The following is a 17,292-nucleotide window of genomic DNA, read 5'->3' as shown; positions in this document are numbered from 1 at the left end:
TTTCAGCGGGATTGCTCAAGTAGTGCAAGGAGACAAGGTTCAAACAAAACAAGGATTTTATTATAGGTCTTGGGAAATTAACGAAAATATAACAAAATTCTGTTCTCTTGTGGCTCTTTAAGGGTTAACAGTTCAGGGATGTCTCTTCCACATCCAAAATCATAATTCTCACTCGCTCAGATAACTTTTCCCCAGCCTTACTGTAGTCCACGTTGCAGCTAGCGGCCAACCCAGCAAAAAGTCCTTCCAAATGTCTCTCACGTATTTCCACAGGTGCATATATCCAAAGGTGAGTATTTCCCAAAGGTAAGTATCTCCAAATCCTTATATTCCTCATGGAAGTGGACGTGCAGCACTCTTGTCCTCCAGAGAGCCCAGGTTGGAGACTGTGTCTCTTCCCTTCCCAAACCTTCAGCTCATCAGCTCCTCATTTGTTTCAGCTGCGTGGGAAGATTGGCCATAGAGGGGTGGAGTTCCCGACCATACCAGCAGATGGAGCCATAGCTGTCTGGGTTTGCAGCCACCTCAGGGGATGTAACGTCCCTCCAGGACACAGCCTCTCGTGACATCACATCCCCCTCCTCGGGACCGACGTCCTCGTCGGGGTAAAGGCAGCGAAGAAGGCATCACGCCGGGAGAGGGCGTCCGCATTGCCGTGGTGCTTGCCAGCCTGCTCTCTCTTCAACTCCTCCACCTCTAGGACCAGGGACTCAGCCTCCTGTTGTCTCTCCTTGAGTTTCTTACTGAACGCATCAGCCTTGGTTTTAGCAGAGTTTAGCTTCTGTTGAGCAGCTTTCAGTTCCTTCTCTCTCTCTGCCTCCGCATTCTTCATCTTGTTCTCCAACACCTTGTACTTCTCCTCTGCCTTCTTCTGGACCTCCTTACTACTGCGCAGGGTCTCCTCACACTCCTCGATGGTCCTGCGCAGCCTCTCCAGCTCCTCCTGTTGCTTATGGAAGGAGCTCTGTTGGAGTTTAGCCTGGAGGATATCTAACTCTTCTGTCTTCATGTCTAACTGTTGCTTTAACAAACGATACCTCTCAGCGGTCGCCTTCAGACCAGACAGTTCTTTGTCCAGATTCTGTAGCTCCGTCTCTGTGTCGGTCTGGGCACCTGCCATCCCTATCAGAGCCCGGGCGGGAGTGAGTAATTCGGAGGATTGCACCGGAGCCTTCCCAGCATGAGTCTTGCCTCTCCGTTTCCGAGGTACTCGGGTTATCCTCTCCTGAGACTCTCTCCAGAGTGGGTAAAAGGCTGGGCAGTCTCGTCCAATTAGGACAGGGACGGGGAGGGAATCAACCACCCCCGCCGTCGTGTGTATGGTTCCCCGTGTGCTGGTCATTGTAAGTTCAGTAATGGGGTATTCTCTGGTGTCCCCATGGACACAGGAAACTGGGAGGACTTTCCCCGGGGTCAGACACGTTGGGCCCACCAAATCCTTACGCACCAGGGTGGCCCGGCTACCAGAATCCAGTAAGGCCTCCACATCATGGTGATTCACAGTTACCGGGCAGGTGGGGGGGGTCGATCTGGGCCGCCATCTACGACTCCCAAGAGCGAGGCAAAACGGTGTGTGGGTGCTGAGCTGGAGGACTCCGCAGTGGGCATAGGTTCATCGGCTGGTTTCCCACACTGCCAGGAGATATGTCCCATCTCCCCACACCGGTAACACTGTCGAGTTTCCCCCTCCTGGTATACTCTTCTTGGACCCGCCTGGTTTCTGGCTCCCCCTGGAGCCGGGATAAGTCCTGACGTGGCTGGGTTCGAGACCTTGGGGTCCTTTGGACGGGTTCTTCCCATTTGTGGTGGGGCCGCACTCCTGGGGTCTTTTCGGGAAGCATTCAGCATCTCCGCTGTGGCCTGGTACTTTTCCACAGCTTCCACGGTCAGATCAGCCGTGGTCAAGGCCTGTTGACTGATGAACCGTTTTGCCTCATAAGGCAGGGCGCGTAGGTAACGATCCACCACAACGGCCTCCACCACCGCCGCTGCTGTATTCCTCTGCGGATCCAGCCATTTCCTTGCGATTCGGACAAGTTCATGCATCTGCGCCCGAGGAGGTTGGTCTGGTTGGAAGGTCCAGCTGTGAAAGCGCTGGGCCATACCAAACTTTGTGAGTCCATATCTGCTGAGGATCTCAGACTTCAGGGCATCATAGTCAGTAACCTGGTCAGGGCCCAGGTCCCGGACAGCATTCAGCGATTCCCCGGTTAGAAAGGGGGCTAACAGACCAACCCACTGTTGCTTGGGCCAGGCTTCCCTAGTGGCCGTGGCCTCAAATGCATGCAGGTATGCCTCAATGTCATCGGTAGCTCCCATCTTAGATATAAAGTCACTTGCCTTTATTGGGCGGGTATTTTGGACCACCCTCTGTCTCTGCAACTGCAATTCCTCTGCCTTCAGAAGGTTGGCTTTCTTTTGCTCCTCCAAGAGAGCCACGTTTGCTTGCATCTGGGCTTGCTGGCCAGCAACAAGGGCTTTCAATATGTCCTCCATTTCAGTCGGCGGGGAGCCTACGGCCAACTTGGAAAACTGGGTGATCAAACCTTCGGTATCCTCCTCTGACATGCACTATTAACGCTTGAGCGTGCCCGTATTCTCCACCATCTGTGACGTCACGAGAGGCTACACAGCTTTCAGCGGGATTGCTCAAGTAGTGCAAGGAGACAAGGTTCAAACAAAACAAGGATTTTATTATAGGTCTTGGGAAATTAACGAAAATATAACAAAATTCTGTTCTCTTGTGGCTCTTTAAGGGTTAACAGTTCAGGGATGTCTCTTCCACATCCAAAATCATAATTCTCACTCGCTCAGATAACTTTTCCCCAGCCTTACTGTAGTCCACGTTGCAGCTAGCGGCCAACCCAGCAAAAAGTCCTTCCAAATGTCTCTCACGTATTTCCACAGGTGCATATATCCAAAGGTGAGTATTTCCCAAAGGTAAGTATCTCCAAATCCTTATATTCCTCATGGAAGTGGACGTGCAGCACTCTTGTCCTCCAGAGAGCCCAGGTTGGAGACTGTGTGTCTTCCCTTCCCAAACCTTCAGCTCATCAGCTCCTCATTTGTTTCAGCTGCGTGGGAAGATTGGCCATAGAGGGGTGGAGTTCCCGACCATACCAGCAGATGGAGCCATAGCTGTCTGGGTTTGCAGCCACCTCAGGGGGATGTAACGTCCCTCCAGGACACAGCCTCTCGTGACATCACAATACATACATACATACATACACATACATATCCTTAAAAATATATATATATTCCCCTTTATTACTTTCCAACCCCACCACCCTTTCCCTAATTGGAGTAAACTAGTGAACAACAACGCTTAGGCCTCTACTTCCAGCTTATACTTACTATATACATTTTATGGACACAGTCAATTTTACAATAATTATATTTTGTTTGTTTTTTCTCCTGAACTACTTTCAACCTCTCCGATAATTTTCATGATGTCCATCCGGTTTGCTTCTATATGCCATATCTTTCTAACTGTGCTCTTTCACAAAAGCTCCCAACCTACAACCTATATACTTATTATGGACACAGTATGCTTACATTATTAGTTATCCTGTTATTAGTTGTTGTTAGTTGTTATTAGTCCCATCCTTCAACTCCATTCAACACCACCCATCTATCGCTTAACACCTTCCATATAGGATTTCTATTTGCCATATCTTTTTCAACTGTACTGTGATGTTTTACAAAAGTTCTGAACCTTTCTATTCTCATTGTTTCTACAGATTGTAAATTGAAAATAAACATTTTTGCTAAAAGTATTATTATATTATTGATTGATTGACTATGACTTTTCAGATCACCCAGTAAAGCTATCTGCAAGGTTAATATTGCACTCCTTTAGCCATTCCTGGACCTGTGTCCAAAAACAAGCTACAAATGGACAGTACCAAAACAAATTATCTAATGATTCTGTCTCTTCGCAGCAAAATCTGCAGAGCTGGGAAGATTGTATCCCCCATAGAAATAACATTATATTGGTAGCAAGAATTCTATATAATAATTTAAATTGAAAGGTTCAAAGTTTTGAATCCGGTGTCGTTTTGCATATCAGTTCATAAACACTATGCCATGGGATCGGTACGTCAAAAATCTCTTCCCAACTATTTTGCAATCTGTATGGGATGGCTGTCAATCCTTTGGTCCTTAAATGATATCCATAACATCCACCACTATGCTTGAAAATATGAAGAGTTGTAGTCAGTGATGTGTTGTGTTGGATTTGCTCCAAACATAACACTTTGTATTCAGGACATAAAGTTAATTTCTTCTTATTTTTACCCATCTACCAATAGATGCCCTTCTTTGCGAGGCATTGGAAAACCTCCCTGGTTTTTGTGGTTGAATCTGTGTTTGAAATTCACTGCTCGACTGAGGGACCTTACAGATAATTTTATGTGTGAGGTACAGAAATGATGTAGTTATTAAAAAACATGTTAAAAACTATTATTGCACATGCAACTTGTTAAGCACATTATTACTCCTGAAGCTTATTTAGGCTTGCCATAACAAAGGGGTTGAATACTTATTTCTAAAAACATAATTCCGCTTTGGTATTATGGGGTATTGTGTGTAGGCCAGTGACACAAAATCTAAATTTTAAATTCAGGCTGTAACACAACAAAATGTGGAAAAAGTAATGGGTTGTGAATACTTTCTGAAGGCACTGTAACACTGTATAGGCACACAGATACAGACACATACATACACAGACATGAACATATAGATGCAGGCACACAGTGAAACATGCAGTGCATGCATACTGTGAAGCAGATGCATACACTCAGACTAGGGTTGAATGGCGGGAACCTGGTTACCGAGATTTACCAGGATTTACCGCCCAAAACTATTCCCTTTTCCCGGGATAAAAAACTGCGAGAAACTGTTAAATTATAATAAATTATGTATATGAACACCATGGCGTGAAATGGAACTGTTAAATTATATGCGATGTCTAAATCTGGCTTCTCTACGGCCTCTGCATGATGAATCATCAACGCTCAGGGTGGAGACAGACATCTCAGCCCATCTCAGTATGGAATCGTATGTTCTCTTCCTGCTTTATCATGGTTTGAACGATGTGCATAATTCCAGTCCATATAATACAGTATAATACAATACCGTACAGTAATACAGTTCGCAATCAAAAATATTACCCTACTGGAGCTAGTTTCATTGATTTACCCAAGAGAGCATATAGCTAGCTACATCTATGGGCTTTTATGTTTTTCTGTCATGCTTACTGTAATGTGCAGTAGCCCATCATATACTGTATGTATTGGATAATGGCACAATCATTTGAGCTTCTTTGGGCTTGCACTCATTAAAAGTATTTAATGTATGGCTCATAAAATGTATTTAATGTATGGCTCATCAGGCTCAGGTAGCATCAGGCTTGAATTGTAGATCAAAGCTCTAATCAAATCCAGACATAAGCCTATTTATATGCTTTATAATGCTTTTGAATGACACTTCCGGTTTTGGCGGGAAATACCAGGTTACCCGGGAGAAAATTGATTTATTCTCAGGATGGAACATTTGTAAAATACCGGGAAAATATTCAACCCTAACTCAGACGCATACCAGTACACACACTTCTTGTCAGTGGAACATACAGGCACATATACTGAACAAAAATATAAAAGCAACATGTAAAGTGTTGGTCCCATGTTTCATGAGCTGAAATAAAAGATTGCAGAAATTTTCCATAGGCAAAAAAAGCTTATTTCTCTCAAATGTTGTGCACAAATTTGTTTACATCCCTGTTAGTGAGCATTTCTCCTTTGCCAATATAATCTATCCACTTGTCAGGTGTGGCATATCAAGAAGCTCATTAAATAGCATGATCATTACATGGGTGCACATTGTGCAGGGGACAATAAAAGGCCACTCTAAAATGTGCGGTTTTGTCACACAACACAATGCCACAGATGTCTCAAGTTTTGAGGGAGCGTGCAATTGGCATGCTGACTGCAGGAATGTCCACCAGAGCTGTTGCCAGAGAATGTAATGTTCATTTCTCTACCAACATCGTTTTAGAGAATTTGGCAGTACGTCCAACCGGCCTCACAACCGCAGACCACGTGTAACCACGCCAGCCCAGGACCTCCACATCCGACTTCTTCACTTACGGGATCGTCTGAGACCAGCCACCCGGACAACTGATGAAACTGAGGAGTATTTCTGTCTGTAATAAAGACCTTTCGTGGGAAAAACTCATTCTGATTGGCTGGGCCTGGCTCCCCAGTGGGTGGGCCTATGCCCTCCCAAGCCCACCCATGGCTGCGCCCCTGCCCAATCATGTGAAATCCATAGATTAGGGCCTAATGACTTAATTTAAATTGACTGATTTTCTTATATGAACTTTAACTCAGTAAAATCGTTGAAATTGTTGCATGTTGCGTTTATATTTTTGTTCAGTGTATATATACACTACCAGTCAAAAGTTTGGACACACCTACTCATTCAAGGGTTTTAATTTATTTTTACTATTTTTTACATTGTAGAATAATAGTGAAGACATCAAAACTATGAAATAACACATATGGAATCATGTAGTAACCAAAAAAGTGTTAAACAAATCAAAATATATTTTATATTTGAGATTCTTCAAATAGCCACCCTTTGCCTTGATGACAGCTTTGCACGCTCTTGGCATTCTCTCAAACAGCTTCATGAGGTAGTCACCTGGAATGCATTTCAATTAACAGGTGTGCCTTCTTAAAAGTTAATTCTGTTCATCTTTCCCTCGATCCTGACTAGTCTCCCAGTCCCTGCCGCTGAAAAACATCCCCACAGCATGATGCTGCCATCACCATGCTTCACCATAGGGATGGTGCCAGGTTTCCTCCAGACGTGACGCTTGGCATTCAGGACAAAGAGTTCAATCTTGGTTTCATCAGACCAGATAATCTTGTTTCTGATGGTCTGAGAGTCCTTTAAGTGCCTTTTGGCAAACTCCAAGCGGGCTGTCATGTGCTTTTACTGAGGAGTGGCTTCCGTCTGGCCACTCTACCATAAAGACCTGATTGGTGGAGTGCTGCAGAGATGGTTGTCCTTCTGGAAGGTTCTCCCATCTCCATAGAGGAACTCTGGAGCTCTGTCAGAGTGACCATCGGGTTCTTGGTCACCTCCCTGACCAAGGCCGGTTTGGTTTTTGCTCTGACATGCACTGTTAACTGTGGGACCTTATATAGACAGGTGTGTGCCTTTCCAAATCACGTCCAACCAATTGAATTTACCACAGGTGGACTCCAATCAAGTGGTAGAAACATCTCAAGGGTGATCAATGGAAACAGGATGCACCTGAGCTCAATTTCAAGTTTCATAGCAAAGGGTCTGAATACTTATGTAAATCAGGTATTTCTGTTTTATATTTGTAATACATTTTCAAAAAAATCTAAAAACCCGTTTTTTGCTTTGTCATTATGGGCTATTGTGTGTAGATTGATGAGGAACATTTTGTATTTAATCCATTTTAGAATAAGGCTTTAAGGTCACAAAATGTTGAAAAAGTCAAGCGGTCTGAATACTTTCCGAATGCACTGCATATATATATATTTAAGCAATAAGGCCCAAGGGTGTGTGGTATATGGCCAATATGCCATGGCTATGGGCTGTTCTTATGCACGACGCAATGCAGAGTGCCTGGATACAGCCCTTAGACGTGGTATATTGGCCATATACCACAAACCCCTGAGGTGCCTTATTGCTATTATAAACTGGTTACCAATGTAATTAGAGCAGTAAAAATACATGTTTTGTCATACCCGTGGTATACGGCTGTCAGCCAATCAGCATTCAGGTCTGAATGCATATGCTCAAATGCAGACACACTCTCTCAAATGCAAACACTCATACTCACACTCAAACACACTCACAAGAATGAAAACACACACAGTCCTACTGTATATTATGCTAATGTCCGCACACATCTGCAGTGGCCGTGTCACTGAGGGCTTCTGCATACGGTATAGGATTCATTTGGATCTCTGTTTCCCCTCACTCACGTGGGTGAGGTCCATGTACACTGATCCCCCCCTAGATCCTGAGGGTCATTCCTCCCTTTTAGCTCACACACCCTCCTAGAGGAACAAGGGAGTAAGAGGGATGGAGAGAGAGAGGTAGGGAGAGAAAGACAGAGAGGGGAAGAGAGAATGAGAGAAAGAGAGGGGGACAGAGAGCGGGAGAGAGAGAGAGAGGGACAGGGGGAGAGAGGGGGAAAGCGTGCTGATGAAATCTACTGTCATCAACTGCCTCCCGTTAAAATAAATGGGATTAGCCCTCCTCCGGGAGAGAGGCTTCAGGAATGCAGATGAGAGAAGGAGAGAGAGGGGAAGAAAACGAGAGAGGGGGAGAAAGAGGAAGAGAGATAAGGGCCTCACACACTTTCATGCATACGCTCACTGTCATTCCTCCCTTCTTTCTCTCTCTCGCTCTCTCTCTCTCTCTCTCTCTCTCTCTCTAAAAGGCTTGCGTCGATCATTTTCCCACATGCATAAAGTGTATTGAAATCCCTTTTGTTTCCTATCTCTCAAATCCTGTTCATTATGCTGACTTGAAATTGAAATTCAATGATTCAATGATTAACCTGTGATATGTCTCGTCTCTCTTGTGTTGCAGACTGGTATGCAGTTAACATATGATCCTGCTGCTATGCAGAATGGGTAAGAGTCAATCTATACATCCCTGGCACCTTCCATCCCTCCGAGCAGTCTATAGGACTAGTTCAATATGATTGTCATATCGCTTGATTAATATAGTGTGTGCAAGTTGTTACTCTTTGATTTAAAGAATCTATAAGAGATGTAGTGACGATAGGTCTCAGGTGTTTGTGCGTGCGTGCATGTACAGTGGGGAGAACAAGTATTTGATACACTGCCGATTTTGCAGGTTTTCCTACTTACAAAGGATGTAGAGGTCTGTCATTTTTATCATAGGTACACTTCAACTGTGAGAGACGGAATCTAAAACAAAAATCCAGAAAATCACATTGTATGATTTTTAAGTAATTAATTTGCATTTTATTGCATGACATAAGTATTTGATCACCTACCAACCAGTAAGAATTCCGGCTCTCACAAACCTGTTAGTTTTTCTTTAAGAAGCCCTCCTGTTCTCCACTCATTTCCTGTATTAACTGCACCTGTTTGAACTCGTTACCTGTATAAAAGACACCTGTCCACACACTCAATCAAATAGACTCCAACCTCTCCACAATGGCCAAGACCAGAGAGCTGTGTAAGGACATCAGGGATAAAATTGTAGACCTGCACAAGGCTGGGATGGGCTACAGGACAATAGGCAAGCAGCTTGGTGAGAAGGCAACAACTGTTGGCGCAATTATTAGAAAATGGAAGAAGTTCAAGATGACGGTCAATCACCCTCGGTCTGGGGCTCCATGCAAGATCTCACCTCGTGGGGCATCAATGATCATGAGGAAGGTGAGGGATCAGCCCAGAACTACACGGCAGGACCTGGTCAATGACCTGAAGAGAGCTGGGACCACAGTCTCAAAGAAAACCATTAGTAACACACTACGCCGTAATGGATCAAAATCCTGCAGCGCACGCAAGGTCCCGCTGCTCAAGCCAGCGCATGTCCAGGCCTGTCTAAAGTTTGCCAATGACCATCTGGATGATCCAGAGGAGGAATGGGAGAAGGTCATGTGGTCTGATGAGACATAAATAGAGCTTTTTGGTCTAAACTCCACTCGCCGTGTTTGGAGGAAGATCTTTGGAGGGAGCTGAAAGTCCGTATTTCCCAGCGACAGCCCCGAAACCTGAAGGATCTGGAGAAGGTCTGTATGGAGGAGTGGGCCAAAATCCCTGCTGCAGTGTGTGCAAACCTGGTCAAGACCTACAGGAAACGTATGATCTCTGTAATTGCAAACAAAGGTTTCTTTACCAAATATTAAGTTCTGCTTTTCTGATGTATCAAATACTTATGTCATGCAATAAAATGCAAATTAATTACTTAAAAATCATACAATGTGATTTTCTGGATTTTTTTTTCCGTCTCTCACAGTTGAAGTGTACCTATGATAAAAATTACAGACCTCTACATGCTTTGTAAGTAGGGAAACCTGCAAAATCGGCAGTGTATCAAATACTTGTTCTCCCCACTGTATGCTTTCATGCCTGGTTGCCTGCATGTGTGCCTGTCCCTTTTATCTGTGACTCTGATTGTTCGTGTGTGTGCGCGTGTGTGTATGCGTGCCTTCTGTGCCTGTGTACCAAGGGGTGCAATGGAAATAAATGGCCAAGCAAAGTGTTCTATTTTTCACTGTGTGCTGTAACAGGAAGGGGAGGAGAGCCTTGAGTTCCGTCCTATCTCAATGTGGCCTCAGTCTGTGACAGGAAGCTTCTCTCTCACTCCCTTCTTCTCCCTGCTTCCTGAAGCACTTATCTCAATGACTCTGGAATAAGACTGGATGAATTAATAGCATCTCATTAGATACAGCACTGGCCGTTTTAGAACCGTAATAGTAAGCCGACATGAATAAAACGTTTAATTTAGAGGAAACATGGAGAGTAGCACAGTGACCACCTAGTAGACATACAGTAGTAATGTATAGATACAGTATATGGAGAATAATTCCTGCAGTATGTTGAGATTACTTCAAGGCTTGTAGTCGGTGACAATAGTTCTATGTCAGTGGTCACCAACCTTTTCTGAGTCAAGATCACTTTCTGAGTTAAAATGCAAGCCGAGATCTACCGCTCAGATTTTTTAAAAACATGACTTAAAAAGCGTAAGCCTATGCAACATTAACCAATTAAAAACAGTTCTGTAGCGATGAAGTTTGTGCAGTAGGCTATAGGCCCAATACATTATCACTGCATATTGCCCTGCCAATGTTGGTATATGATCACACTGGTAATAGATCATTTGTTGTATTACTTGTGAGGCTGAGTGAGCATAATCATTTGCTTATTATTTTTTTACTGGACTGATGGCCTTCATCTGATGGTCAGTCTGAGGGGAGGGAGGGAGCAGCGGCTGCCTCTCACCCGACACACCCTCCCTCCGCTCTCCCTTCCTCTGCAGAGAAATAAAGACACAGTCTTCCAGTCACACTGCATTATTTCTGCCTCATGCACCAATTCATTTTGTTACTCCTATGACCAAAGAAAGTTAAATATTCCTTGATATTAAAAAAGACACAAGCCCCTAATAATAGCAAAGCAAGCTTATCGGTACACTGCTATAGTAATTCATTGCAGCTGCAGTGCTGGTTGTAGCGTGAGTGGAAGTAGGGAGAACACACATTTTATGGCTTATAAAAGTGTTGAACAAAGTGTTGACAGTGCTGAATAACAACTTAGGCCTAAACATGAACTTACTCATAAAAGCAGCAGCTCTTTGTTGTATTCGTTGAGTCTCTCTCTAGTCATGGTTTTAAAAGTTTTGAAATCTCACAGTATCAACTATGCTGTGAGTTCTAGGTGTCTTTTACAGTCTATGGCTTGAGGAAACTGTGCAGACACGGTGATCTGAGCTATCTGATTGGCCAGCTGTAGGCCTATAGGTGCACTTGATTTGCTCTGATTGGGCTGCAGGGTAGGCGGAGTTCTACCTTCAGACACATGAAATGATTCAAAATGGGAACACTTTACTTTCCCGACGCTAGGGCTGCTGAATCAAGTGCACCTACCGCCAACAGCGTGAAACAAACAAAAAATAATAATAATAGTAACGTAAGGCTTTATCATTGTCGTTGTTTACAGAAATGTAAAATCGACCGGATTGTGAGCACTGTTCTACGTTTATAGGCCCAATGCAGCCATTTTTTTATCTCAATATCAAATCATTTCTGGATAACAATGAAGTACCTTACTGTAATTTATTTCAATTAAAATTGTCAAAAAGAAACAAAAAAAGCTTCTTAGCAAAGAGCAATTTATCAATAAATAATTTTGGGAGTGGTCTGAGTGAGGGGCCTAATTGGACGTGCCTTATGGGAGGGATATGTAACCTGAAGACTAACTGTTATTGGTCTATTAACTTATACCGCCTGGTGATGTCGCTAGGCAGGCCAAAACTCCATCCCACCAAAACAGGCTGACATTTCAGGAGGTCTATTCAAACAGCTCTTACACTAAAATGGCATTATCATTATTTTCACAATTTCATGGTATTATTCCAACCTCATAGTGTGAAAATATACACTAAATGACTAAAAGTATGTGAACACCCGCTCGTTGAACATCACATTCCAAAATCATGGGCATTAAGATGGAGTTGGTCCCCCCTTTGCTGCTTTAACACCCACTTCTGTGAAGGCTTTCCACTAGATTTTGGAACATTGCTGCGGGGACTTGCTTCCATTCAGCCACAAGAGCATTAGTGAGGTTGGGCGATTAGGCCTGGCTCGCAGTCGGCGTTCCAATTCATCCCAAAGGTGTTCGATGGGGTTGAGGTCAGGACTCTGTGCACGCCAGTCAAGTTCTTCCACACCGATCTCGGCAAACCATTTCTATATGGACCTCGCTTTGTGCATAAGGGCATTGTCATACTGAAACAGGAAACGGCCTTCCCCAAACTGTTGCCACAAAGTTGGAAGCACAGAATCATCTAGAATGTCATTGTATGCTGTAGCGTTAAGATTTCACTTCACTGGAACTAAGGGGCCTACCCCGAACCATGAAAAACTGCCTCAGACCATTATTCCTCCTCCACCAAACTTTACAGTAGGCACTATGCATTGGGGTAGCGTTCTCCTGGCATCCGCCAAACCCAGATTTGGCCGTCGGACTGCCAGATGGGGAAGCGTGATTCATCATTCCAGAGAACGCTTTTCCACTGCTCCAGAGTCCAATGGCGGCGAGCTTTACACCACTCCAGCCGGCGCTTGGCATTGCGCATGGTAATCTAAGGCTTCAGTGCGGCTGCTCGGCCATGGAAACCCATTTCATGAAGCTCCCGACAAACAGTTATTGTGCTGACGTTGTATCCAGAGGCAGTGTGGAACTCAGTAGTTTGTGTTGCAGCCGAGGATAGTTGATTTTTACGCGTTATGTGCTTCAGCAGTCGGCAGTCCCGTTCTGTGAGCTTGTGTGGCCTACCACTTCGCGGCTGAGTCGTTGTTGCTTCTAGACATTTCCACTTCACAATAACAGCACTTACAGTCGAACGGGGCAGCCCTAGCAGGGCAGAAATTTGACAAACTTGTTGGAAAGGTGGCATCCTATGACGGTTCCACGTTGAATGTCACTGAGCTCTTCAGTAAGGCCAATGTTTGTCTATGGAGATTGAATGGCGGGTGATCAATTTTATACACCTGTCAGCAACGTGTGTGGCTGAAGTAGCCTTATCCACTAATTTGAAGGGGTGTCCACATACTTTTGTATATATAGTTTACAGTGAGGGAAAAAAGTATTTGATCCCCTGCTGATTTTGTACGTTTGCCCACTGACAAAGACATGATCAGTCTATAATTTTAATGGTAGGCTTATTTGAACAGTGAGAGACAGAATAACCACCAAAAAATCCATGTTATAAGTTGATTTGCATTTTAATGAGGGAAATAAGTATTTGACCCCTCTGTAAAACATGACTTAGTACTTGGTGGCAAAACCCTTGTTGGCAATCACAGAGGTCAGACGTTTCTTGTAGTTGGCCACCAGGTTTGCACACATCTCAGGAGGGATTTTGTCCCACTCCTCTTTGCAGATCTTCTCCAAGTCATTAAGGTGTCGAGCCTGACGTTTGTCAACTCGAACCTTCAGCTCACACCACAGATTTTCTATGGGATTAAGGTCTGGAGACTGGCTAGGTCACTCCAAGACCTTAATGTGCTTCTTCTTGAGCCACTCCTTTGTTGCCTTGGCCGTGTGTTTTGGGTCATTGTCATGCTGGAATACCCATCCACGACCCATTTTCAATGCCCTGGCTGAGTGAAGGAGGTTCTCACCCAAGATTTGACGATACATGGCCCGTCCATCGTCCCTTTGATGCGGTGAAGTTGTCCTGTCCCCTTAGCAGAAAAACACCCCCAAAGCATAATGTTTCCACCTCCATGTTTGACGGTGGGGATGGTGTTCTTGGGGTCATAGGCAGCATTCCTCCTCCTCCAAACACGGCGAGTTGAGTTGACGCCAAAGAGCTCGATTTTGGTCTCTTCTGACCACAACACTTTCACCCAGTTCTCCTCTGAATCATTCAGATGTTCATTGGCAAACTTCACATGGGCCTGTATATGTGCTTTCTTGAGCAGGGGGACCTTGCGGGCGCTGCAGGATTTCAGTCCTTCACGGCGTAGTGTGTTACCAATTGTTTTCTTGGTTACTATGGTCCCAGCTGCCTTGAGATCATTGACAAGATCCTCCCGTGTAGTTCTGGGCTGATTCCTCACCGTTCTCATGATCATTGCAACTGCACGAGGTGAGATCTTGCATGGAGCCCCAGGCCGAGGGAGATTGACAGTTCTTTTGTGTTTCTTCCATTTGCGAATAATCGCACCAACTGTTGTCACCTTCTCACCAAGCTGCTTGGTGATGGTCTTGTAGCCCATTCCAGCCTTGTATAGGTCTACAATATTATCCCTGACATCCTTGGAGAGCTCTTTGGTCTTGGCCATGGTGGAGAGTTTGGAATCTGATTGATTGATTGCTTCTGTGGACAGGTGTCTTTTATACAGGTAACAAGCTGAGATTAGGAGCACTCCCTTTAAGAGTGTGCTCCTAATCTCAGCTCGTTACCTGTATAGAAGACACCTGGGAGCCAGAAATCTTTCTGATTGAGAGGGGGTCAAATACTTATTCCCCTCATTAAAATGCAAATCAATTTATAACATTTTTGACATGCGTTTTTCTGGATTTTTTTGTAGTTATTCTGTCTCTCGCTGTTCAAATAAACCTACCATTAAAATTATAGACCGATCATTTCTTTGTCAGTGAGCAAACATACAAAATCAACAGGGGATCAAATACTTTTTTCCCTCACTGTATGCCATTTAGCAAGCACTTTTATCCAAAGTGACTTACATTTTACGTATGGGTGCTTGGTCCAGGGAATCAAACCCCCTATTCTGGTATTGCAAGCACCATGCTCTACCAACTGAGCTATAGAGGACCATTGAGTGTGGTATAACACTTAACCAGTGAGGGGATAAAAATGACACCCAGGGCTGATAAAGGAGCCCGCCATGATAAAGGAGCCCGCCATGATAAAGTAGCCCGCCATGTTAAAGTAGCCCGCCATGATAAGGTAGCCCGCCATGATAAAGTAGCCCACCATGATAAAGTAGCCTGCCATGATAAAGTAGCCCGCCGTGTTAAAGTAGCCCGCCGTGTTAAAGTAGCCCGCAATGATAAAGTAGCCTGCCATGATAAAGTAACCCGCCATGATAAAGTAACCCTCCATGTTAAAGTAGCCCGCCATGTTAAAGTAGCCCGCCATGTTAAAGTAGCCCGCCATGATAAGGTAGCCCGCCATGATAAAGTAGCCCACCATGATAAAGTAGCCTGCCATGATAAAGTAGCCCGCCGTGTTAAAGTAGCCCGCCGTGTTAAAGTAGCCCGCAATGATAAAGTAGCCTGCCATGATAAAGTAACCCGCCATGATAAAGTAACCCTCCATGTTAAAGTAGCCTGCCATGTTAAAGTAGCCCGCCATGTTAAAGTAGCCGCCATGATAAGGTAGCCCGCCATGATAAAGTAGCCCACCATGTTAAAGTAGCCCGCCATGATAAATTGGCCTGCCGTGTTAAAGTAGCCCCAAATGATAAAGTAGCCTGCCATGATAAAGTAACCCGCCATGTTAAAGTAGCCCGCCATGTTAAAGTAGCCCACCATGATAAAGTAGCCCACCATGATAAAGTAGCCCGCAAGCTCTTTCCCCAAGAGCCGACTCAAAACTTAGGAAAAGCCTTCTTTAAATGGATTGCATTTTTCCAAACACTGTGGATTGAAGTCAGCCATCAGCCTAAGCCAGCCAGCATGGTATAGCCTTAATACTCGAGGCTGGGGGGCGAAAACACAGACAGACCTTTTTTATGCGACGACAAAGCTCAATTTGACAAAACCAGACTTTTCAATTGAGAAGCCATAAGACTCTTCATGAAACTTTTATGCACCCCACGAAACACAATATATTGCGTTGTGTTTGATTTGAGCAGGCAAAGGGATGAAACAAGACAATGAAGAGCTATTACCCACATGTAGGAAGCTCTGTCTGTACGGCCTCAAAGACTGACTATGTGAGGATCTGTGCATAGACAACTATGTGGGTGTGTGTGTGTATTGGTGTGGATGCATCAATGGACATAAAAGGTATTTTAGGAGAGAGATTGTTTCTGTTGTATGGTCCATTCCAGTCCTTATGCGGCGATAGACTGGCTCGAGGAATATGTGTGTCAAAAGATTTCATATGGTTCATTTAGAGGTTAGTATATAAAAAGCCTAAGGCATAAAACACTCAAATATGCCCTCACATACTGGTGTCTAGAAATGAATGTTAATTCCCAATCATCTTTTTGAAACAGTAGTTCACTAACCAAACATTTTAATAAACCCTTAATAGGCCCTTAATAACCATGATCTTCCTGATATTTAAATGCAAACAGTTGTAATGAATGGAGACCTATAGTGCCATCTAGTACCAGTGTCTGACCTCCCTTTCTCCTGCTCTGTTTCCTCTCTCCCCTCAGGTTCTACACCTCGCCTTACAGTATCGCCACCAACCGCATGATCGCACAGACGTCCATCACGCCCTTCATCGCTGCTTCCCCCGTCTCCACATATCAGGTGGGTGATGTACTGGAGTGTAGCCAGAGGGAGATAGCTGCGGGCGACTGGGGAATGGCTGGGAGATGGGCAAGCTGTGGGGCTGGAAAACAGCAAGGGGCTCTCAGAGATTCTGAATTTCTGAGCTTTCCTCATTGGTTTGCCAACGATGCTGGATGACATCTGTTTTGTAGGCGGTAAACACAACAGATGGAAAGTCTCAACAGAAAATGAGCAGGAAAGAGACTGAGGGAAAAGAGAGAAAAGCAACTCCCGTTAGGAATTAGAGTGTTGGAAAAAACAAACAGTTTCTCCCTCGCTGTCCTGACCCGTTGTGCTTTTCAAGCTTTTTCAAGCTGTCATACCTTTCATAGTCATTTTATGTCATTTTCCTGCTAACTGAATTCCACACTTTGCATCCCAGTTGATCCCTGGAACCATGTGAAACGGAGCGTTTCCATTTCTAAACATGCACAATTTCAAGCACCTCCAGATGTTTGAAACACTGTTCAGTTCACCTACACTTTCCCCGAAGAGCACTCTCTGTTTA

The 17,292-nt window shown here is 44.5% G+C and overlaps 1 protein-coding gene across 1 annotated transcript in view; it reads left to right on the top strand.

Annotated features, from left to right (window-relative positions):
* Positions 1-17,292, top strand: part of LOC121571444 (RNA-binding motif, single-stranded-interacting protein 3-like) — a 284,697-nt gene that overhangs the window by 226,113 nt on the left and 41,292 nt on the right. The window contains exons 8-9 of the mRNA XM_045221880.1: positions 8,638-8,681; positions 16,667-16,763. Of these exons, the coding sequence (XP_045077815.1) occupies positions 8,638-8,681; positions 16,667-16,763 (141 nt within the window). The remainder of the gene's footprint in view (positions 1-8,637; positions 8,682-16,666; positions 16,764-17,292) is intronic.

Source organism: Coregonus clupeaformis, chromosome 8, assembly GCF_020615455.1.
Source record: "Coregonus clupeaformis isolate EN_2021a chromosome 8, ASM2061545v1, whole genome shotgun sequence".
NCBI classification, from domain to species: domain Eukaryota; kingdom Metazoa; phylum Chordata; class Actinopteri; order Salmoniformes; family Salmonidae; genus Coregonus; species Coregonus clupeaformis.
This window is presented reverse-complemented; position numbering and strand designations above follow the sequence as displayed.